The sequence below is a fragment of the Danio rerio genome, chromosome 9 (assembly GCF_052040795.2).
Source record: "Danio rerio strain M-AB ecotype USA chromosome 9, GRCz13ab, whole genome shotgun sequence".
NCBI lineage: Eukaryota > Metazoa > Chordata > Actinopteri > Cypriniformes > Danionidae > Danio > Danio rerio.
In genome coordinates, this window is record NC_141029.1 from 10,315,080 (window position 1) to 10,339,350 (window position 24,271).

General features: G+C 36.5%; 1 protein-coding gene across 1 annotated transcript; it reads left to right on the top strand.

The window, feature by feature from the left end:
- The first annotated feature begins 959 nt into the window (after positions 1 to 959).
- On the top strand, positions 960 to 23,558 carry ttf2 (transcription termination factor, RNA polymerase II). Its single transcript, XM_087267489.1, has 23 exons — positions 960 to 1,043; positions 1,230 to 1,341; positions 1,475 to 1,561; positions 2,989 to 3,058; positions 3,205 to 4,125; positions 4,217 to 4,331; positions 7,919 to 8,098; positions 8,201 to 8,358; positions 8,742 to 8,823; positions 11,095 to 11,193; positions 11,325 to 11,475; positions 14,597 to 14,702; positions 14,805 to 14,989; positions 16,164 to 16,317; positions 16,465 to 16,556; positions 16,940 to 17,019; positions 18,686 to 18,822; positions 18,894 to 19,064; positions 20,759 to 20,811; positions 21,412 to 21,565; positions 21,706 to 21,788; positions 22,030 to 22,104; positions 23,262 to 23,558. The coding sequence occupies exons 1-23, from the start codon at positions 1,016 to 1,018 to the stop codon at positions 23,404 to 23,406; spliced, it is 3,438 nt and encodes a 1,145-aa protein (XP_087123615.1). The 5' UTR covers positions 960 to 1,015; the 3' UTR covers positions 23,407 to 23,558.
- The last annotated feature ends 713 nt before the right edge of the window (positions 23,559 to 24,271 follow it).

Below are 24,271 nucleotides of genomic sequence, written 5' to 3' on the forward strand. Positions count from 1 at the left end.
GAAGAGTTAAAGTCATCCTGATTCAGAGTTCATTGGATATTTCATGTCAACTCTGAAGGAATTTTAATTATAGCAGTAGAAAAAGCAAGAATGGATCAGTGATGTAATGTACATCTCCATACGTTAACTTTATTTTTTTATTTTTTTTGCCATATTCAGCTGTAAATGCTAATGAATTTCCCATGGAAAGAGTCAAGGTCATCCTGAATTAAAATTTATAGAAATGTCTTGTCAACTCTGAAGAAATTTTTATTAGTACATGAATAAAAAGCAAGAAATTATCAGTGATGTATTCTTGCGGACTTTGCCTTTACTTTTCTGCCATATTCAGCTGCAAATACCAATTACCTTTGGCATGGAAATTGAGCCAGGGTCATTCTTAAATAGAATTAATTGAATATGTCATGTCAACTATGGCAGAATTCTCAGCAATAGCAGTAAAAAAAGTCTGTTTTTGCAGACTTCATTTATTTTATTTATTTATTTATTTATTTATTTATTTTGCCTTGTAAATTGGCATAAATGTCAACTCGAAAGAAATCAATGTTAGTGAAAAAAGCATGAATTCAAACAGTGTTAAATTAATTTAGCACACTTTTGCAAGACTCCAAAACTCTGCAGTAAATTTATTTCAGTGATCTATATTTTCATATTTATTTTAAAAAGTACATTTTTAATTTTTATTAATGTATTTTTTCTTTTTAGCAGACACATTTAGCCAATAACCGCTGAAATATGTCTGTGAGGTTTTTAGCTGCCCTAGCTTCTGTACAATTGAAGTTGTTCTCTAAACAGAAGTGCATTGATTAAAATACAGGAGGCGGCTAGCTTGACCGGTTGTTCTCATATGGCGGCTCCCTTGACTGCGGTTCAAAAGAGCCTAGTATGTTATTTCAGTAGCGTTCATTGGCTGTAGTGCATCATACGTCATCAAAACCGCGACGGCGGCGGCTGTTTGTGTTAAAACTAAAAGCGAAGCCGGTGAGTGAAAGAAAATTGACGCTGTCATAACACTATGGAAAGAGTTTTGTGTGAAAGACACGGTAAGTATGTATATTTATCACAGTATAAATGATTAGCATTCAGCAATTTTACCTTGAACGCAGTTCATACAATCTATAGGTCAATTTTAATGCTTTCGCTGAATTTTGATACATGAATGTGAAAGATCTGGTTAGCTTTGTTTTTGTTTCACAAGCCAAACCAACTGATTCGACTTGGTTATTTAGGAAGTACCTGTTTGTTGAAAACTGGTGTAAAGGAAGGACCGAATAAGGGGAAAAGTTTCTATGTTTGCACTGCGCGTGATGCAACGCCCTGCAATTTTACACTGCCTACACAGTGAGTATACACACATTTAGATAGACATGATAATAACATCATCCTAATTTTAGTTTTACGTGGTTTTGCTTTTTAAATGAAGTGTGAATTAGCCAGTGTGTTGCTCTGCTCTGAGGTCCTGTATGTTTTCCAGAATCCCTGCATCACACTGCCTTCAGCATGAGGACTCCGTTGTTGAACTTCAAACACTAATTTACAATGAAAAACAGGACAAATACAAGTAAGGCTTGTGTTGTATATTTTGTGAGGTTGATTAATAATACTATTATGGATTAGGTATCTAGAGTCCAGTATCAACAGATTTGCAAAGGCTTGATCTTTTAACTTCTTTTAATAGTTTTTCTTTTAATTATATGGAAAATCAATTAGGAATTATATATACATACAAAATCTTATAGGTTTATCTAAACTATTAGTAGGAAGTATTGTCTATCTAACCACTTTTATGCCGATGACATACAAATCTATGTGCCTTTCAAGCAAAATAAGAGTGTGTACTGTCTGCCTATTTTACAGAGGTTAAGGTTTGGATGGCAAATGCTTTTTTTTAAAAACTAAATTAGAAGAAGACTGAGGCAAATGTTTTAGGTCATCTAGCTGGCTTGTGAAAGCTGAATCAAATGTTGGACAGTTTATCCGACTGCATTAAACCACCTGTAAGAAATCTAGGTTTTATGCTGGATTCTGCCCTTCTATTTGACAAACCGGTAAATGCAGTAGTTAAATCCTATTTTTTCCATCTGAGATTATTAGCCAAAGTGAAAGGCTTTTTAACTCATGCGGAATTTAAGAGATTAATCCATGTCTTTATAATATCATCTAGTGTAGTGTATAGGCAGTTTATATTGATTCCTGTAACTCAATTTATGTAGGTATTGGTCAATCCTATATCGTATTCAAGTGGTTCAAAATGCTACCTTCTTACTGGCACCTGCAAGTTTGAACACATTACTCCTATCCTGCGCTCCCTAAATTGGCTGCTGATATGTTTTAGAAATTAGAATAGAGTTTAAAATTTTAATATATGACTTATCTCTCTAATCTTATTACTGTTATAATTTCTGGCAGATGTTTAAATTCATTGAACCAGAAAATGCTAGTAGTTCCCAGATCCAAATTGAAGACAAAAGGAGATTGCGCTTTCTCTGTAGTAGGTCCTAAAATGTGGAACGGGCTAGCTATGTACATTAGAGTAATTTCCAAGAAAACTTTGTTTAGATGGAATCTAAACGACATCTCCTAAAAAGAACTTTTAAATTGGGAGAAAATTGATCCCATTGTACCTGTCTGATGTCCTGTTGTTTATCGTTGATTCTGTGTGGTATGTTGGATGTATTCTATGTTGTTTTATCTGTTGCTGTCTATTTTTGATCATTTGCTTTTAGGTTTGTACAGCACAATGGTCAGCAACTGTTGTTTCATTGTACTTCATAAATTAATAAAGGAACTAAAACTAACTATTGTTCATGAAACCAAAAGGATTCTCCTTTCTATTTTTATGAGCATGAGATGATCTTGTTGGAGATTTGTAGTCACATTTGTTAAATCTACAAACCATCCCTGTTATTGAAAAATAAAATAAACAATAAAAGATAAAGAGGAAAAGATTATAAATATTCATTTAATACTTTGTTTTTTTATTGTCAGGTTGTTTTATCGCTGTATGCTTGGAAAAACAGAGGGACAGAAATGGTGCGGTTGTGTTCCATGGAAAGAGGTACAACTGTTTCTAACAACATGTTTAATGAATGTTTTGCATATTGATGTTTACGTTATACAGTATAATTAAATCAGATGTTTTGTTTATAAAATAACAAAATGTCTGTCTTTCCTTAATTAATTTGTTCTATCATCGTCTTGCAGAAGGATCCTGATCGACAAACTGATTTGTTGGAAAATCTTCAATCCTCAAGTTTGACTCCGGTCAGAAACCCTTTCAAGGTCAAGATAAAACAAGACAAGGCTTTAAAACTCAGAAGTGATCCAGATGCTGAAAAAGACAGAGGAGAGGTCAATGATGAAAATAAACATGCGAATGGGGAGGATCGTGATAAAAAAAGAGATGAGCGAACTGGGACAACAGAAAGAGAAGGGAATAATAAGAAAGGGCCTGCTGTTCATAGTGACACAGAGAGAAGAGACTCTGCAGATTCAGAGTCCTGGAGAAACAAGACGCTTCCCACTGGGATGAAGATAAAGAAGAGAGTGTCTGATGATGAGAAACCGAAGAGCACAGCAGAGGATGAGACATGTCCCGAGAGTTCAAACCCTGTGAAGGAAAATGATAAAGGGCACACTGAATCTGAGAACAACCTCAAAGACCAGCAGGAGCAGAGTCCTAGAAAAACCGGCGGCTCTGCACAAAGCCCTTCAAAAAGCTCACCTGGACTTGACAAGAAAACCTCAAACAAGCAAAGCACTTCTAATTCAAAATCAGGTTCAGATAAAACTCAAAGCCAGTCACCCTCTTGCTCCACGTCACAGAATGGGACAGTTTCTGAAAAGCCCACAGCACTTGATGTTCAGAAGATAGAACCAAATCAGAGTAAGAATAAGGACCAGAGTGGAATAGCATGCTTCGGTGAGTGGAGCGATGAGGACGATGATGTTCTGCTGATTTCGGTACAGCCTCCATCACAGCAGAGTGCTCCAACTCCAGCTGTACCTGTTCAGAAAACAATCACTTCGTACCCTGGTTTCCAGATTGCTTCTAAAGTTCAGGGTCAGTCTGAAGACCCTAGAGCCCTCCACAGCCAGCTCAAAACCCAGCTCAAGCAGAAGAAGGTTACTTTAATGCTTTAATGCTTTCTCATATTTCTCAACATTTAGACTGAACTAGTTATTTTTAACTCTATGTGGGTGCTTTATCCTCCAGGCCACTCTTTCAGTGGTAAATGTGTCTGCTCTGCCAGATAAAGGGGAGCGTTTAAAGAGACAGGTGAAGGATCTGGAAGAGGCTCTGGAGTCTTTGAGCCTGACTGCAGTTTCTGGTGAGATTACACACACACACACACACACACACACACACACACACACACACACACACACACACACACACACACACACACACACACACACACACACACACACACACACACACACACACACATATGTACATGCAGTACTTAATATTTGAAGTGGATCAAAACCTTTCATCAAATTTGAATGAACTTCAACTACACACTAAAATATATGTATATATTAGTGCTGTCAATCGATTAAAAAACATTTAATTAATCACACTTTTTTGTTGCAATTAATTGCGATTAATCACATTTAAAATACTGAAACTTGCAATTTCGTCTATTCAAATGTAAAATTAATGTAAACGCAAGACAAAAACTATTTAAATTCAAAATATGGTTTAAATGTTTTATTTTAATTTTTGTTTAACTTGTAACACAGATTTCTTCATGTAAACAACATAGCCACAATAAACCATCAAGATTCTTTCTTGACAGCCATATTTATTACAGAAATAAAAACACAGGCATGTTAATGCTATTTGAATTTCAAAACAATCAATGACAATAAAGAAAAAAATATTTCCATATTGGATTCTAAAAGGACTGCAAAAAAAAAAGCCAAAATACAAGCATTACAAAAATGGAAATTGGAAAATTATAATAATAATAAAGTATTGAATCCAAACAATTGCACTCATTGAAAAGTTGTATTGCTGTGAGTTGAGAACATTAATTATGAAGTAGAAACGATTTTGCTTAGTCCTGATTTACATTTAGCCCATTGCTAAGACAGTCCAGTCTGTTGACATTATCAGTGAACTATGTGGACCTTTTCTTTTGAATGATGTGAGCTGAGAGTGAGAACAGTCTTACAAGCAGGATCACTGAATCAGCATATGCATTTCGGTGCCTAATTTAGTGGCCACTGGTGCTGCAACAATGACATAAGAAGCATCAAGCGATACATCAAAGGCGCCCACAGGTATGCGTTGAGTCACACCAAAGAATAATTCTCACAGTGACTTTGGTCACACCATCTCTAAACATTTGAACAACTGAGGGATACGGACAACAGTGTTTAGGCATTTGTTCTTGTTGCTAGGAAATGCGCATGCGCGCACACAACCCTCGCAGGACAGCACAGCCGAAGCGACTCCCTTCACATTTAACCGGCATGATCGTGTCATCAAATTTGCTTAAACTAAGCATTCTAAAGTATGGCTGTAGCCCGTTTTACAAAGATTCTGACACAACAATGTGAAGCAGATGCTTTACAAAAGTTGCGTTTAAGGGGGAAACTGTCGTGGTTTCTGGCTTTTTTCTTAATGAATCAAGCCCAGACTGGGGGTTATGAATGTTAGAAGAATATACTTTATTATATAAAATATAATAATATAAATATATACTTTAAGCATACCCATCTCTAGTCTCACTCCAGGACAATCTAATGTCCCACAAGTTTGCTATAGCCTTTATCCTTGCTTTCTCCCATCTTTGTGTTTTCACAGCTGTTTACTGGTTAAACAGGCTTCTCCCAGCTCCTATTTCTTGATGACCCCTATTCAAAGCCCCTTCTTCTTGTTGGCCCATATAATATACAGATCTAACATTTTCATTACTCTTTTTCCACATTCAGTTCACATTAGGTAATCATGACTAGTGTCTATGTTTCAAACATCTAGACTGGAGTCTTTTCGCCCATACAGTATCTGTCATTTCAAACAGATATCACAGTTTCAACAGGTTTTATACATTTTATGCTTTTCTGACACAAATAGTTCTCATGTATCCCCAAGTCCTCTCTCATGCTCTTTTATGACCCCTTTGCCTTAACCTATCACCATTGTATGTCACTAAGACGTATAATGGCAGATTCATAGGGCCCTCCACTCACTCATATCTATATATGAGTATATATATATATATATATATATATATATATATATATATATATATATATATATATATATATATATATACACACACAAATGCAATCTCTCATTATTGTGTAAAGGCCACACTCTGTGCAAGTCTCTTAAATTATGACATATAATATATAAATTTTTTTGTTGTTGTTTGGCATTCAAGGTTAGTTCAGGTTCCAGTACAGTATATGGATGTTGCAACTACCCCAAGACACGATGTTTCTAAATGAATAATTCTTCCTCCTTCATATTCTTAAAGGGTTGGTCCTCTACGATATCACATTTTAAACTTTAGTTAATCTGTAATGTAGCTGTGTGAACATTAACAGCATCTCTGAATGTAAAATACTCAAAGTTCAATGCAAAAGGAGACCTTGATTTTTACACAGTTAGCTTAGCAAAGCCTACAATGAATGAATTTTGGGGACTACAAAAAATACTTTCCCTCCCTGTGAGATCACAAAGGTTTGTTTATTGCGCACCTACACTGCGCAGGTAAGGGGCGTGGCCAGAGGCGCGGTAATGTTTCTGCAGAGGGAGAAATGCCATCCTGCTAATTCCACAGAGCTTCTCCGTTTATGTATTTGGGCTTTCAAATGACACGACCCAAACACAGAAGTGCTTACAGTTTAATATTAATTATTTTCCAGAGAACTATAAATTATATAGCAAGCATGATTTGACAAAACGCAGCTTCCAGAATCTCTCCCAGTTCAGATGCTGTGAACTCTAAAACTCGACCAGTAAGTGTTTTTGTTTGTTAAAATTGATCATGACATGCACATTGTCTAGCTTTAACGGTATGTTGTAACAAAGATGTAAACAGCAGGAAATTATGTTCACCACCGCTAACGATTTAGCTACAAATCCATATTTATCAGTCAAACTGCTGTAAACACACACACACATACACACACTAACACACACACATACATGCACTCTTGACCAGCATGTGCGTCTCTCTGTGTGAGACGGCAGTGTTTCTCTACACAGGCAGCTTTTCCATGCGTTTTACATCTCAGACAATGAAGTCGCAAAAGATAAGTGAACGATTCATGTTACTTACACAAGCATATTCCGGATATGCGTGAAAGACGTCCTGTAACGTGTTGATTTACAAAAAATACAGCAATGCTCTTCCAACTGGAGTGTAACAGCAAAAACAAATTAATCCAGGCTCACACAGGTCTCATGTCACATCTTGTGCTTTATTCTGTCACCAGTGTCACCACAGAAAATAACTTAATCCGAGCATGAGAGAAAAAGAACAATAAACATCGGTCCCACGCACATGCGCTTTTCGTGTTACAGATACTTCATAGTATACACACGCACACAAATAAACACACACACACACAATGGCACACAAACACTCTTAAAGGAGCCGCATCCAATTTTCACTCGTGACGTCGAGCCGATCCGCGAATGACAGCACAATATGACGATAACCAATCAGAGTCACTTGAGGGCGGGCCTTTCAGAGGCCTTTCGTTTTCATGTTAGCTGAGTAGCTGTGTATAATCAAAGTGAGATATATGAAAAAAATAACATGATTTCCTTCAAGTAACACATGAGCACACATTGCTTTGCATCTTATTAACACAACCAAGCCTTAAAATAACATTCCGGACCACCCCTTTAAATGTACTGAAACATGAATGAAATCATCCCATTGTTTTAAAACAGAGTCTCAAGATAAAGACAGAGCAGAGGCAGAACATAAAACCGCACACAGCTTTTCCAATCCATTCAGTTGTCCTGGAGGAACCATTCTGCTGCCCACAGCTCCAGCTGCCATGCTAAAGGAATCCTCCAGTGCTTCACTGGGCCTGAACCTCAGCCAAGGCTACTCCCAGATGTTTGGAGGTGTTGTGTTTAATCTCATTCTTCTCCTACAAATTGGTGCTTTCGGTGTCCATTTTATTAGTAAGAGTATAAATGTGCTGATTTGGCCATTTATCTGAGCAGTGAATCCTCAGAGCCAGGCTTTCTATGGTGGCAGGATGACTGAGAACAGACTGCTGGCTGTCCGCAATGCCACCACTGAGGCCATCGACCATCTGCATGACTCGCTGGAGTCCTGCCCCACAGAAAACACAGAAGCACACGATCCCAAAGGACTCAAGGTCAGTCAGTTCAGCCTGTAAACAGCGTTTTTCTGTTATTCATTCATTCATTCATTCATTCATTCAAACTGACTGCATGGTCAACTTTAAGATGTGTTTTATTAGCATATATGTTTTACAATATACTGTTTATCTTTGTCATAAACCAAAGCTATATGTTGGTGATCTTATGCTTTAACATCAGAATATTTTATAAAAACTATAATACATAGGAGGATGTTTTTGGAAAATCGCGTCAACATATTGACATTAATTTATTCATTTAAATTTATTGTTTATTCATTTCACATTCAAGTTTTTGATGCTATATTTAATGCTGTTCATTTTAAATTTTTTATACTATTTATTTAACCATGGATGTTATGATGAACTTATTTCACCAGGTGGAGCTGTTGCCTCATCAGAAGAGAGCTCTGACCTGGCTGCTGTGGAGAGAGACACAGAAGCCATGTGGAGGAATTCTGGGTAATGCTTTGTGCCCTTTTTAAAAAACGATGCAGGGTTCCCATGGGTCATCTAGCTGCTGCAATGTCATTTGAATTTAAAAAAAGATTTCAGAAAGTGAAAGTCAGGGATTTTTTTTTTTTTTTTTTGAAAGTCATTGAATATCAGGGACTTTTGTTAGTCACATTTTGCCCATTGTAATAACTATTTTTCAGAAGCCTTCAGTAAAAAATTCAAGAGCTTTGGCTACTAAATAACCGTGTCAAAGGCTGGTTGTTTGACTAAGTAGTATTGTTTCTTTTTATTATATTTCAAATCTGAGGTAAATTACTTATTGTTGCTTTCATAATGGCTGTTCAAGCTTGAACAATTTTAATATTATGTAAAACACAACAGTATCCTGATTTCTGGTCATTATAAGCTTTTTAGACAGTGAAAGTCAGGGAGTTTGATATTATATTAAAAGTGGGAACCCTGGAAATTTTTGGATTTAAGATCTGTGTTTATTGTGTTTTCTCAATCGGTCATTAATTGAAATGTAATTAAACACGCAGATACTTGTCAATAAGAAAAGTTTTTTTGTGAGAAAATAAGAATACAGTAGAGTGTAACTAAATGGATTAACTGTTTGACCACTGTACATGATAACTAGATGCTCTGAATTCCACCTTGCTGTCTCAAGGACACCTGTTGATACACACACACACACACACACACACACACACACACACACACACACACACACACACACACACACACACACACAAACACAAACACACAGGTACAGATAGACAATCACCCTTACGGCCACAGATAAACAGCTACAGACAGACAGTCGGAACTTTTTTTCACACTACTTAACTTTAAATGTTCACGAAACCCTTGAGTTCTTTTTTAAGATTTTAACAGATTTGTGTGTGTTGAGCACCAGTTAAGACAGTGTTAGCACCTGTTAGGTTTAATTGTGGGGAAAACTGGATAATTTTGAGCTTTTGTCAGCTAATTTCAGCTTCGGGTTTAAAATGTTTTGTGGGGCAGGATCAAAATCGGCGACGTAGTGCAAAACTGCAAGTGCATAGATGATGCGTTGGTTTCTCATTATTATTCATAGCGGAGTTTTCTTATCATATGAGAAGACCCTGCTTTTTAATCATGTATTTATATTTTTTTAATTAGTGCCAAGCTGTGAGACACGGACCCAAGGCACACAGTATTTAACTGTTCATAAAGGGTCGGATGTGTTTTTTTCCATGATCCACGGGCTTGTTGCATGTTTTCCCCGCAATGCTGTCAGGGCCGATACAGCAAAGCTGTTTGTGTGCAGCAAGCATTTTGTCAGGAGAGCAGTACGAGAATTGGAGAATGGTGGTTGTTGTCTTTTATCAGGAGTTCGTTCACATTTAGAGACATTGCTGTGCTGCTGTGTTTGCCTTAATCCTCTAGATTAGCAGCAGGGCTAATGGTTAAAATAGACAGAGCAAGAGACCTTCTGCACTGAGTCTGTATTCAGACCTATGATTCAGACGCAGGAATTGAGGGAAAAGTTCCCATTGTGTTTATATGAACAACACGATTATTTTTATTATGATATAAATTGTGGATATGTGTATATGGAATTACGAATAACAAATGTAGCAGAGCATTACATTACTGTTTATTTCTTTGCATTTTAACTTTGTAAACTATAAAACCATGGGTCTCCTCACAGTTTGTCTCATTTTGTGAGCTAAATGATAACAGTTGTTCGCTCCCCTCCTTCTCTCCTGCTGGCCACAACCACTCCTGCCCTTTACTTACGGAGCTCTACACCCATTATGATGCATCTTTTGAAAAAATTTTGAGGTAGACTTAAACAGAAAATAGGGGGTGTCATGACCCTTTATGGGCATTCTGTGCTACCTCTCGACTGACTTATCTTTTTCTGAAATGTGTGATGTTTGTGTATAGTTGGAGGGGGCAAAATTCACAGCATGTAACTGTGTATGTGACAAATGAAGCCTCATCATCACATCATTATAGTGCTAGAAAAAAAGTTTAAACTCATTTGCTAGTTTAGGTTGCTGTTCACATTAATATGCCCAGAGTGTGGTTTTTCTTACAATTATACATTCATAGTAAAATTATAAAACATACAGTTAATTTATGTTTAAAATGTATACTTTTTCATATATATGATACAAGTATTAAAGTAGTTATATAATCCATATTATAGTAACATAATTACAGAATTAATAACATGAGTCCACAGTTTATGAAATGTTATAAAATAGTTTTTTTTTTTTTTTTGTTAAGCTGATGACATGGGCCTGGGAAAGACCCTCACAATGATCGCCCTCATTCTGTCTCAGAAAAAGAAGGATGAGAAACTTGAGGAGTGGATCTCTAAACATGGTATCGATCTCTGATTAATAGCTCTCACACTTAGATATTATGCAGTTTTAATCTAATTTAATTAGTGTTTCTGATGTGTGGTATAACTGTCAAAGATGCTGGATTTTCTGTATCATAATTTTCTTCTTCAGGTTCATCCATAGTGGCTTCCCAGGGAACGCTGATCATCTGTCCTGCTTCTCTGGTGCATCACTGGAAGAAGGAGATTGAAAAGCGCGTGAAGAGCAGTCGTCTAACTGTGTATTTATACCACGGCCCCAATCGACAGAGGAGTGCAAGTGTGTAGGTCTCGCATGCATGATTACACACTACCAACAAAACACTAATGCCTAACTAAAAGATATTCTGCCTAAAATTACTTTGACACTTTAATTTGCATGTAAAATTGCCTCAACATATATAATAATAATAATAATAATAATAATAATAATAATAATAATAATAATAATATAAAACCTTTTATTTATAGGGCCCTTTCAAAGCACTCAAGGACATTTTACAATATCACAGTCACAGGCACATTATAAAAAGCAAGACAGAAGAATAATAAATATAAAATTACAGTTTTTTCCAATTGTTTACACACATTCTCTAAAAGCAGGTCTCATATTGTCAGAACTCTACACACAAATCACAAAACGCACACACATTGGGCAAAACTCTCCAATTGTTCTGCAAAATGAAACCACGTTCAAAACATTGTTATTTCTTCTCAAAAAGGTCTTTTGTTTTCAAATGACACACACAAACCATCACATAAATAGACATTACATAAAAGAACAGTTGAACACTGATGTGCTTAATGTAAAACACATTGACCACTTTTTCTCCATTCATCAGAATGACTTACTGTAAGCCTTTTTTTGTTTAGTGTTACACTCACTACAGACAGTATAGGCCTACAGAAGTGCATTGTAAAATATTTCAGTATATTGTTTTTATACAAAATACACATATATTTTACTGTATTTTCCCCACAAAAACAGTGTACACAGTGTTTATCCCAACCAACACAAAATTGCACATAATGTGGTCTACATTACCCATCAACAAAAGGATTTACGGAATACAGTTACAGTAAAAAAAAAAAAAAAAAACTATACTGCATCCTCTTTTCTGTTTTGGTCTGTAAATGTCACCCTGCATGGTCAATCCAGCCATGAAAATCATCAACTGCTATAGCTTGGAGAAGGGGTATACGTGAGTGGGGATTTCGGTCATACACTTTCCATCCTCAGGCAGAAAAAAATGTCTCAATAGGTTTGAGGAATTGAGAATATAGAGGGAGATAAACAAGTAAAAAATGTGGGTGGGCAGTGAACCAATTAAACCAGATGAGCTCTGATTTCTAAATTGCAATTCTGTGTGACAGGTGTTTACCTAAGTGATGGGTTAGTATGTAATGTAGGACAACTGACTTTACAATTCTGAATGACAGTGTGTTCCTTGTGAAAACGAGAGATTTTCTGCATAAAAAGTGTGCAAAATGCAGAGAATTGTGTGTAGTGTTTTAAAAAAAGTGTTTTAAACCTGCAATTTGAGTGTAAAGCAGTAATTGTGCTTGTAGTTTAGCATAATGGGTTCAGGGGGTTGGTGCATCAGTTACATGATGTAGTCATTGTGTCTGAAGTACAAGTAATTGTGTGTAAACAACCAAGAAAAAACTGTAGACCAGAAAATCATTAAAAGCAATCCTGAACAGAAAGGTTATAACCTGGAATTTAAAATTAGAGATAGAGTCCACCTGACAAATATCTAACGGCAGGGAATTCCAAAACTGTGGTGCTATACAGCTAAAAGGCCTGCCACCAAATGATTTTATCTTAACATTTGGGACTGATAAAAGTTCAGCCGCAGAAGATCTCAGTGAGCGCAGAGGAGTTTACCAGTGAAGAAGATCAGAGAGGTAATTGGGTGCCAGGTTGTGAAGAGCTTTGTAAGTTTTTATTCATTTATTTTTATTTTGCACGATAAAAAATAGGAAGCCAATGCAAGTGAAAGAGAATTGGGGATATGTGTTCAAAAGCACACGAGCGGGTGACTACTATAGCTGCTGAGTTGTGGATTAACTGTAGTCTTTGAAGTTGGTTAAGAGGGATACCAGATAGGAGGGAATTGCAATAATCAGTCCTTAATGTAACCAGAGCATGTACAAGCACTTCAGTACTTGTGTATCATTAGCATAAAAATGAAAATTTATGCTATTAGAATGAAATATACGACCTAAAGGTAAAATGTTGATAATACATAAATAAAAGAGGACCCAATACAGATCCCTGAGGAACACCATGAGTGACTGAGCCTGCATCAGAGCGACTGTTCTTTACTTGGACAAACTGTTTTTAGGCACTTAAGTAAGATACAAGCCAACAGAGTGCCTTATCAGCGATTCCAATTGAGGCCAGTCGATCCAGTAAAATTGAATGATTAATGGCATCGAAAGCACCAGTGATATCTAAAAGAATACACAAACAGCCAGAATCAGCAGCTATGAGAAGATCTTTAACAACCTTAGTGAGGGCTGTTTCTGTGCTGTGTTTGGGGCAGAATCCAGATTGAAAGTGCTCTTATAAGTAAGCAGATGTGAGTGAAGTTGAGCTGCTACTGTTCTTTCCAGTATTTTGGAAACAAAGGGAAGGTTGGCAATTGGCCTATAATTGTTTAGATCATTGGGATCAGCACCAATCTTTTTAAGTATTAAAGTGATAGAGGTTGTTTTTGAAGATGAAAGAACGGTAGCAGTAGATGAAGAACGGACAATAGATGTTATGAAGGATGAGAGTGAATTAACACAGCACTTAACTACAATAGTCGGTAGGGGATCAAGTGAACAGGTGGAAGTCTTCGATTTAAAAAAAAAAAATTCTCCTTCATAATAAAATCAATTGTTGGCACTTCAAAGTTAGAAAAACTGCTTACTGACCAATTAACGGCAATATGATCATAATGATTATCATAAGAAGATAAAACAGATGTAAGCAATCCTTGATGAATTTGATGAACCTTCACACAGAGAAAGTTAGAGTAAGGAACACACTGGGTTGGGTCAAGTGAAAGAGAGTTATGTGACCTCAACAGTACTTAATAACAAACAATTTGGCAACCTTTATTTTTTTTATTTATTTTTTTTCAATCCACCAATTTGTTCCTGAGGCTTTTTAGTGGATTTAGTGGAACACAAACACTTCTGGGTTTTTTATTGCTATTGATATTTTTTACATTTTGACTTGACTTTTACAAAAGTATTCTCACAATTTAAGTGTAATAAGTACTTCCTAACGTCACTGTACATACTTGTATGCTACAGGTTTACCAATCAGCCTTTCTTTTTCTTTCTTTCACATTTTGCTTTTCGTGTCATTTTGCTTTATCTCTCATCCTCTTGTAAATCTGTCTCCGCCAGACTTGCTGAGCATGATGTAGTGATCACTACTTATAGCCTGGTCTCTAAGGAGATTCCTGTGCAGAAGGAGGATGCCGAGAAACCCTCTAAGGACTCTGATCATGTGGTATGAATCGTGACATTGTTGTTTTAGTGATTAATTTAATTAGCTAAGATGTTTTAGATTGGACTTGACACCCCTAAGATGTTGCTGTGCTTCTGTTTGTAGGCTTCAGATCTGCCTCCTCTTTTACGTGTAGCCTGGGCACGTGTGATTCTCGATGAGGCCCACAGCATTAAGAACCCTAAAGTCCAGACGTCCATGGCAGTGTGTAAGCTACGAGCCCGATCCCGCTGGGCTGTTACTGGAACCCCCATTCAGAACAACCTGCTGGACATGTATTCACTGCTCAAGTATGATCAGTTTATTGTCATATGACCAAACAAAACTCTTTCATCATTTCATCATAATTTTGGAATGAAGCATCATTAAAGGCAGAGTGTGCAAAATATACTAAAATTTAAATTATTAATCAAATACACTATATATGTCATGAAAATGGGCAGCATGAAGGTGCATTGGGTAGCATGATCGCCTCACAGCCAGCCCTGACTGAATCAGTTGCCATTCCTGTGTGGAGTTTGCATGTTCTTCCCGTGTAGGCGTGGGTTTCTTCCGAGTGCTCCGGTTTCCCCCACAGTCCAAAGACATGCACTATAGGTGAATTAAATGAGCCAAACTGGCAATAGTGTATTAGTGTGTACACTGCAAAAAATGCTTTTCTTACTTAGACTTTTTATCTTGTTTCTAGTCCAAATATTTAAACATTCCTAAATCAAGAAGCATTTTCTAGACAAGCAAAACATATAGTCTTGTTTTGAGAAATAATATGCCAAAATGAAGTGAGTTTTTCCTTAAAACAAGCAAAATAATCTGCCAATGGGGTAAGCAAAATAATCTTACGCCAAAAGAAAAAACAAGATTAATTTGCTTACCCCATTGGCAGATTATTTTGCTTGTTTTACGGAAAAACTCACTGAATATTGGCATATTATTTCTCAAAACAAGACGATATGTTTTGCTTGTCTACAAAATGCTTCTTGATATAAGAAATTTTAGATATTTAGACTAGAAACACGACAAAATTCTAAGTAAGAAAAGCATTTTTTGCAGTGTATGGGTGTTTCCCAGTACTGGTTTGAGGCTGGAAGGGCATCCACTGCGTAAAACATATGCTGGATAAGTTGGCGGTTCATTCTGCTGTTGTGACCCCTGATTGATAAAGGGACTAAGCAGAAAAGAAAATTAAGGAATGAATGTCATGAAAATGCACTATATTAATGCAATATATGAAGATTAGATCATTTTTTCTCTGTTTTATGTCAAAAATGTTGCATCTTTGATGAAACCTACCTGCATTCAAATTAGGATAATTTTTACTTAAAAAAATAATAGAATAATAAAAACATTATCAGGGAAAGAGTTAAAAACCAAAACAAATCTTTATCACAATACTTGAACTACTTTATCGTAGTAGTTTATTTTGGTCAGAGAATCACAGTTGTTTTTCTTGCACATGCTCTTCAGGTTTCTGAGGTGTTCTCCATTTGATGAGTATAAACTGTGGAAGGCTCAGGTTGATAATGGCTCAAAAAGAGGAGGAGAGAGACTAAATATCCTTACTAGAGCTCTGCTGCTTCGCAGGACCAAAGACCAGCTGGATGCTACTGGAAAACCACTGGTACACACACTGATGCAATGTATAGTTCTCAGAAACTTGAACACTTTTAGTATTCAAAAAACTGTACATATTGGTTATTTAAGGGGGCTGTAATCACATACGCCTAAATTCATTGGCCACCTGAAGAATTTTGTGTTTCTATGTCAGGTGTCTCTGCCTGATCGGACATGTGAGATTCACCGTTTGAAACTGTCTGAAGATGAGCAGGCTGTATATGATGTTGTGTTTGCACAATCCAGGTATGTTGTGTCACTGTACACTTGTCTGTTTGTTTATTCTGTACATTTTTTTGTCTGTTCTTTCAAAGTTTGTTCTGTCCATATTTGTCAGCTGCTATTTCTGTTGAGTTCGTATTCCTTACTACTTGTATTTTGCTTAATTAGCTTGGGTGTAATACACAACTAATCTGCTCAAACATTGATTTGATGACACCAAACTTAAATGCCACCTAAAATTGTTTCATAATGAATGAACTTGAACAGATTAAACCCTGAATTGAACTGTGCTGTATAATGGCACTTTAGTATTGCTTTAAAAAGATGCTTTGAAACTGTCTTTTATGTATAAATACTCTAAAAACTGACTTGTTATATGTTGAACTTTTGTGTACATACCCTTTCAGGTCCACACTGCAAAACTATCTTAAAAGACATGAAGACGGAAACACTAAAAAAGGGGACACCAGTAATCCTTTTGAGAAAGGTAATCTCTGTCGTTCTTTAGGATTAGCAGTTGAGGAGAATTTAACTGAAGATTTAGTGTTAATTCTTTATTTTTGTGTTTGTTCTTTATTTTGTTTAGTGAATGTAAATAATGTTCCCACTAAATCTGTCATGTTCTAGTAAGCACTTTTATGGCAAGCTCCAAAGCACACAAATACGGGGCTTTTTAATTCTAGAATTTTGCTGGTTCTGGAGTCAATAGGCTCATCTTTTAAAATCTATTTCTACCTGTTAATAAACGGTAAAGTACAATTGTATTTAAAAAGAAATTGAGACATTTTGCATCATGTTTCTGTTCAAAACCTTCTGTTGTGGACATCAATTTATTTCCACAAAGTAATGCTAAATAATGTAGTTTATAAAATGCATACATTTGTGTATCAATGTCTATTTAATGTGTTGAAATGTAGCATAAGAAACAGTACAACATCAGTATGTGGCAATTATTTATAATTAGAAATATAGGATTACAGAATAAAACTTTGTATAAAAACATAATTAATTTAAACCAACAAAAGTTAGTAAACAACATACATTCCTGTAACCTATGACTTGTTTTAGCAATACAAATCATAACCAGTTGTTAGAACTTACTTAGTTATATGAAAAAATCATTGTTAATTAAACAGTATAATTGAAAAGAACTTTCTGAAAGAATTTGTTTGTAGAAATGTTCTTATCAAGGGTTTCTCCTTGATTGAGAGCAGAATAAAAAGTTTGGATTTAATTAAATGTTGAGCAATCCATTTGCAGCCCTAGATGGTAATCTTAATTAAGAATATAGTTCAAGCAAAAATGAAAATTCTGTCATCATTTACTGGTGTTGGAAACTGGTAGTTATTGACTTCTATAGTTGAAATTATTAAACCCCCTTTGATTTATTTATTTATTTTTTTCCAAATCATGTTTAACAGGGCAAGGAAATTTTCACAGTATGTCTGACAATATTTGATCTTTTGAGGAAAGTCTTATTTGTTTAATTGCGGCTTGAATAAAAGCAGTTTTTAATTTTTTAAGCACTATTTTAAGGTAAAAATTATTAGCCCCGTTAAGCTATTTTTTCGATAGTCTACAGAACAAACCATTGTTATACAATAACTTGCCTAATTACCCTAACCTGCCTAGTTAACCTAATTAACCTAGTTAAGCCTTTAAATGTCACTTTAAGCTGTATAGAAGTGTCTTGAAAAGTATCTAGTAAAATATTATTTACTGTCATCATGGCAAAAGAAAAAATAAATCTGTTATTAGAAATATTTTTAAAACAGCCATAATTGGTTTGCTTCAAATTTCTTACAAATCTCACTTGAACCTGAAATAATCATTAATAAAGATGGAAATGAGTTAAGTCAATTACTGCTCCTTGTGTACATTTGATTCACTGTTAAAAACTATCCTAGAGCACCATTTGCTGTTAAACAGTAGGCTCAGAATTCAATTCAAGAGAGTATAGTGATGAATTTTGAATATCTCAGAATCAATGCAGAATCAATTTCTCAAACAATTTGTTTTGTTGCCACAGCTCTGTATGTTATCTAGGGTCATGGGTATGGTTAAAGTTGAATATCATTCAGGGAATGTGCTGAATGTTAATTTACACATTTAGTCCAACAAGGCAGCAAAGATTTTGTTTGTTTGTGTTTTAGTTGCGCGCGAGTTTGGCATGTCTCAGCAGGACTCTCAGTCTTCCTCTCAGCAGCCTCAGGCCTCCAGCACCATTCACATCCTGTCACTGCTGCTGCGACTCAGACAGTGCTGCTGTCACCTGTCTCTGCTCAAGAAGGTCACGCTTCCTCTTTCTCTTGCACCAATTTACACACACTCATGTACTGAAGACAGTGTATGTTTCTTCAGACTCTGGATCAGTCGGAGCTGCAGGCTGACGGTGTGGCTCTGTCTCTAGAAGAGCAACTGTGTGCTCTGTCTCTGTCTGAACCCTCAGACTCTGAGAATAAAGACACTGTTTCCCTCAACGGCAGCCACTTCTCCTCTGAGCTCTTCCAGGACACTCGTGAAAGCACTAAGGTGAACATGCTCTGCCTCACACTGCTGTGGTCAGTGTATGTCCAGTATGCAGTTTTTTCTTTAAGCAAATTATGAAAGTAATTTTAGTTAAAGAGTCAGTACCAGTGGCGGTTGGCAGTAAAGTTTTCATAAATGTTTGCTGTAAAAATTCAATAATAATATAAATATAATGTAAATATTCATTCATTATTTTTTTTCCCGGCTTAGTACCTTTTCTAATCTGGGGTCGCCACAGTGTAGTGAATTGCCAAAATATTCAGCATATGTTTTTTCGCAGCGGATACTCTTCCAGCTGCAACAATAATAATAATAATAATAATTCCTTACATTTATATAGCGCTTTTCTGGACACTCAAAGCGCTTTACACAGTGGGGGGAATCTCCTCATCCACCACCAGTGTGCAGCATCCACCTGGATGACGCGACTGCAGCCATTTTGCGCCAGACCGCACACCACACACCAGCTAATTGGTGGAGAGGAGACAGTGATGCAGCCAATTGAATATGGGGATGGTTAGGAGGCCATGATGGACAAAGGCCAGTGGGCAGATTTGGCCAGGATGCCGGGGTTAAACCCTACTCTTTTCGAAGGACATCCTGGGATTTTTAACGACCACAGAGAGTCGGGACCTCGGTTTAACGTCTCATCCGAAAGACGGCGCTCACTGAGCAGTATAGCGTCCCCATCACTATACTGGGGCATTAAGACCCACACAGACCGCAGGTTAGGCGCCCCCTGCTGGCCTCACTAACACCTACTAACAGACATGTGGTCTCCCATCCAGGTACTGACCGGGCGCAGCCCTGCTTAGCTTCAGTGGGCGACCATGTGAGAGTTGCAGAGAGCTAGCTGCCGGCTACCCATCTCTGGGAAACATCCATACACACTCATTCACACTCATACACTACTAACAATTTAGTCTACCCAAATTACCCATAGCAAATGTCTTTGGACTGTGGGGGAAACCGGAGCACCCGTAGGAAACACACACGAACGTGGGGAGAACATGCAAACTCCACAAAGAAACGCCAACTGACCCAGCCGAGGCTTGAACCAGCGACCTTTATGCTATGAGGCGACAGCACTACCTACTGCGCCACGGCATCCCTCAACATATAAATATATACAATATATATTAACAAATTACTCTCTCAGCAGACCACATGTAGTCCTTAATAAACAAATAAGTGAGTTTTGTCGGCAGCAGTCATTCATTTGTTCGTTCATTCATTTTCTTTTTGGCTTAGTCCCTTTATTAATCTTGCCACAGCGGAATGAACCGCTAACTCATCCAGCAGATATTTTATGCAGCGGATGCCCTTCCAGCTGCATCCCATCACTGGGAAACACCCATACACTCTCATTCACACGCATACACTATGGCCAATTTAGCTTACCCAATTCACTTGTAGCGCATGTCTTTGAACTGTGGGAGAAACTGGAGCAAACCCACGCGAACACTGGGAGAACATGCAAACTCCACACAGAAATGCCAACTGACCCAGCTGAGGCTCGAACTAGTGACCCTCTTGCTGTGAGGCGACAGTGCTACCGACTGGGCCACCATCACAGCTGCAGTGTTATGGACATTTTAAATATTTTTGTTTGTATATGTAATTCTATCTCATTTAAAGTGTCGCGTTAATCTAAACTTTAACTGGGATATATGTTATAACACTTTGTTTTTTTTCAGATTTCATCCATTCTGACAGAATTGAAAGAAATTAGAAAAAAAGATCAAAAAAGGTATGTCAGCCGCTATTTCAGTTGAGTTAAATTTCGAAAGCTTTGAATGTGTTCTGATCTATTACATTAAATCCCCATTAATAAATCCTTATTTTAAATATGTTGGTTGTAGAACATGACCGATTTCCACTGAGAAAAAGTTATTAAAAGAACGTTCCTCACTACACTGCAAAAACAGATTTTTTTTTATTTGAGGCTTTGTCTCGTTTCTAGTCCAAATCAAACAAACAAACAGCAACAGCTGATTACAATTAGGTACGTTTCCCCTTAGAACAAACTAAATAATTGCCAATTGGGGTAAGCAAAATAATTTTTCTTACCCCACTAGCAGATTTTTTAGCTTATTCTAATGAGAAACTTACTTATTTTGGCCTTTTTTTTCTGAAAACAAGACAAAATAATTTAGCTTGTCTAGAAAAGTTTTCTTGATTTGAAAGTTTGAGATATTTGGACTAGAAGCAAGACAAAACCATATTTTAGAAAGAAAATACTGTCAAAAATCCTTGTATGTCATTAATTGGATTATTTCAGTCTTTCTTCAAACAATATTGTAATGCTTGAGATTCTCTGAGTGGGTTTTTGTAATTTCTTGTTTGGCAGTGTGATTGTGTCTCAGTGGACCAGCATGCTGAAAATTGTTGCCGTTCACTTAGAGAAAATGGGTCTGAAGTTTGCAGTAATTGATGGCACCGTCAATCCCAAACGCAGAATGGATCTAGTAGAGGAGTTCAACACAAACCCTAAAGGACCTCAGGTGTGTGGATTGTTCCTTTGCATTGTGAAGGTCAAAAATTTTAATTTATTGGTCAAACATTTTGATTTATTGAATGGCTTCAATCTCACAGATGGCTAAAGATCAATAGCTAATATTAGCAATTGTTATTTATGCTGTAGGTGATGCTGGTGTCTCTGTGTGCTGGAGGTGTAGGAATCAATCTGATTGGCGGAAACCATCTGTTTCTCATCGACATGCACTGGTGAGACACTTCCAAGAAAGATGCTTAATGAGCATTTTTACATATTTTCAGTGCTGCACAGAAGAACTTAATATTAGCAATTTCTGTCACTTGTTTAAATGTTTGAATTATGTTTAAAACTGAACTAAATGAACAGTAAGATAAAAAAAACATCTTTAGTTCAGACTACAAACTGATAATAAAGTGAAGTGCTTCAGAGGGACTACATGAATGTGTATATTAACTGGCCTTTTATTGACAGGAATCCAGCTCTGGAGGATCAGGCCTGTGATCGGATTTATAGGGTGGGACAATCTAAAGATGTTACAATTCACAGGTGAGGAACTGATGCTGCAGTAATGCGCTGGGTTTCCAACAGCCTGTGGTAATGTTTACATTAACACTGTAACATTTTGGAGTCTTGCAAGAGAAACAAGAGATAGGAACACCACATTTAATATACCATGTAGCACAGTTTTATGTTGAGTATGAAAAAGTTTGTAGCATATGAAAAGATCAAGTTGAAGTTTACTTCAAGTTTGCTTCCTTTATATAGCATGTGTAAGACTGACCAAAGCATCAAAACTAGAGCTAAGAGTGATTTGAAAAGATTTTAAAAAATCGAAACACAAATAAGATATGAAAACAGGCTAAATAGATTCTAGTAGGTCAATGAAAACAACATGGGCTCAAAGAGAATACACAGTCACTTCTACACGTGTGGGATTAACAGAAGGTTTTGGTTACAAGATCTTAGACTTCTTGTGGGCATGAAGCATTTCAGATAAATGGGTATGTGCTTGACAATGCAGCAATTTAAAAGCAAATAATATAATTTTAAAATGTATTGCACAAAGAACAGACTGCCAGTGAAGTGTAGAGTGGAGTAATGTGGCCCCTCTCTTTCTGTTTTTAAATGGAATATAGCATTCTGCACTAATCGAAGACTGGCAATTTGAGTTTTGCAGATGCTACAGTACAAAGAGTTTCTGTAATCAAAATGTGATTTTAAAAAAAGCGTGAATGGCCATCTCCAAGTGTCAGTGTGAAAGTTTATTTTTGTAAGTGTACGGAGCTGATGAAAACACATCAGTCGATCACAGTGGAGATTTGTTGAAATATAGTTAGCCATCTAAAAGAACACCCAGATTCCATACCTGTGAGAACTTCCCATAAAATTTCTGTTAAAATGAAAGGATTTTTATATTTTCTGATGGACTGAAAACGATCACATTTTTTAATTTAAGGATAATAAAAGTTGACCTCATTTAAGCAAGCTGACAGAGCAGTCTATGGGCAGTGCTTCAGTTTTTTTTTAAATTGGCTTTTTTTTTTTATTATTATTGTGCCCAGAGGTAGCATATACAGTGGAAATAAAGTAGGGGCACAGATAGAGCCCCTACTTTAAAGCAGTATAAAAGATCCTCCTAGAATAGGAGTCAGAAATCAAGTAATCAGATTGATTGCATGGCATCATGGTCAATCTCTTTACAGGTTTGTGTGTGACGGTACAGTGGAAGACAAGATCTCTTCTCTCCAGGAAAAGAAGAAAGAGCTGGCTCAGAAAGTCTTGTCCGGAACTGGATCTTCATTCACTAAACTGTCTCTAGCAGATCTCCGGGTCATCTTTGGTGTGTGATGTGCATTTTATTTCATAAAGGACATATTACTCTGTAGTCATTGTTTTGTTGTGTTTCTCTCTCTGTCTCTCGTATTGTATTTCTAGGAAAATGTCATGAAAAGCAAATATTGTTGCATGTTCAAACAAAATAAATAGAAAGTGTGTCACTATGTTGTCTCCTGTCATACAACCTTTAATATTTTTTTATTATCCCTAACGCATGAGCTAGTGTGTCTCAAAACCAAACACTGCCTTATTTGTATATGTATGTGTGTATGTATGTATACATATGTATATATATGTATGTATGCATGTATATATGTATGTATGTATATATGTATGTATATTTATATATCCACACACACACACACACATATATATATATATATATATATATATATATATATATATATATATATATATATACATACATACACACATACATACACACACACACACACACACACACACACACACACACATATACACATACATATACATATGTGGAAGCATTTCGGTTTCTTTCTATTTCGTTTTTTTGTTTGTTGCCACAACAAGTGGCAGTACCTGCCAAACTTCCTCCAACATATGGTTTAAACAGCTTCCTACCCTAAGCTGCTTATTTGTTTCGGAATCCCCTTTCATTGTGTGAGAAAATGGACTTGTGGCTTGAGAGTGTGAGAACTGTGTTGAGAACTATGTAGCTGGCAGTTTAAACATAGGCAAATATATGTCTTGGCTTTTCATGCCCCTTTTCACCTGCCTTCTTTCAACTGTTCAATACTTTTCCCTGTGTCATTTCATTTTATTACACATAACTTAGAATAAAATGAATTCACTTCGTTTTCTTTGCATGTAAGCATTACTTTAGTTGTTGCTGATG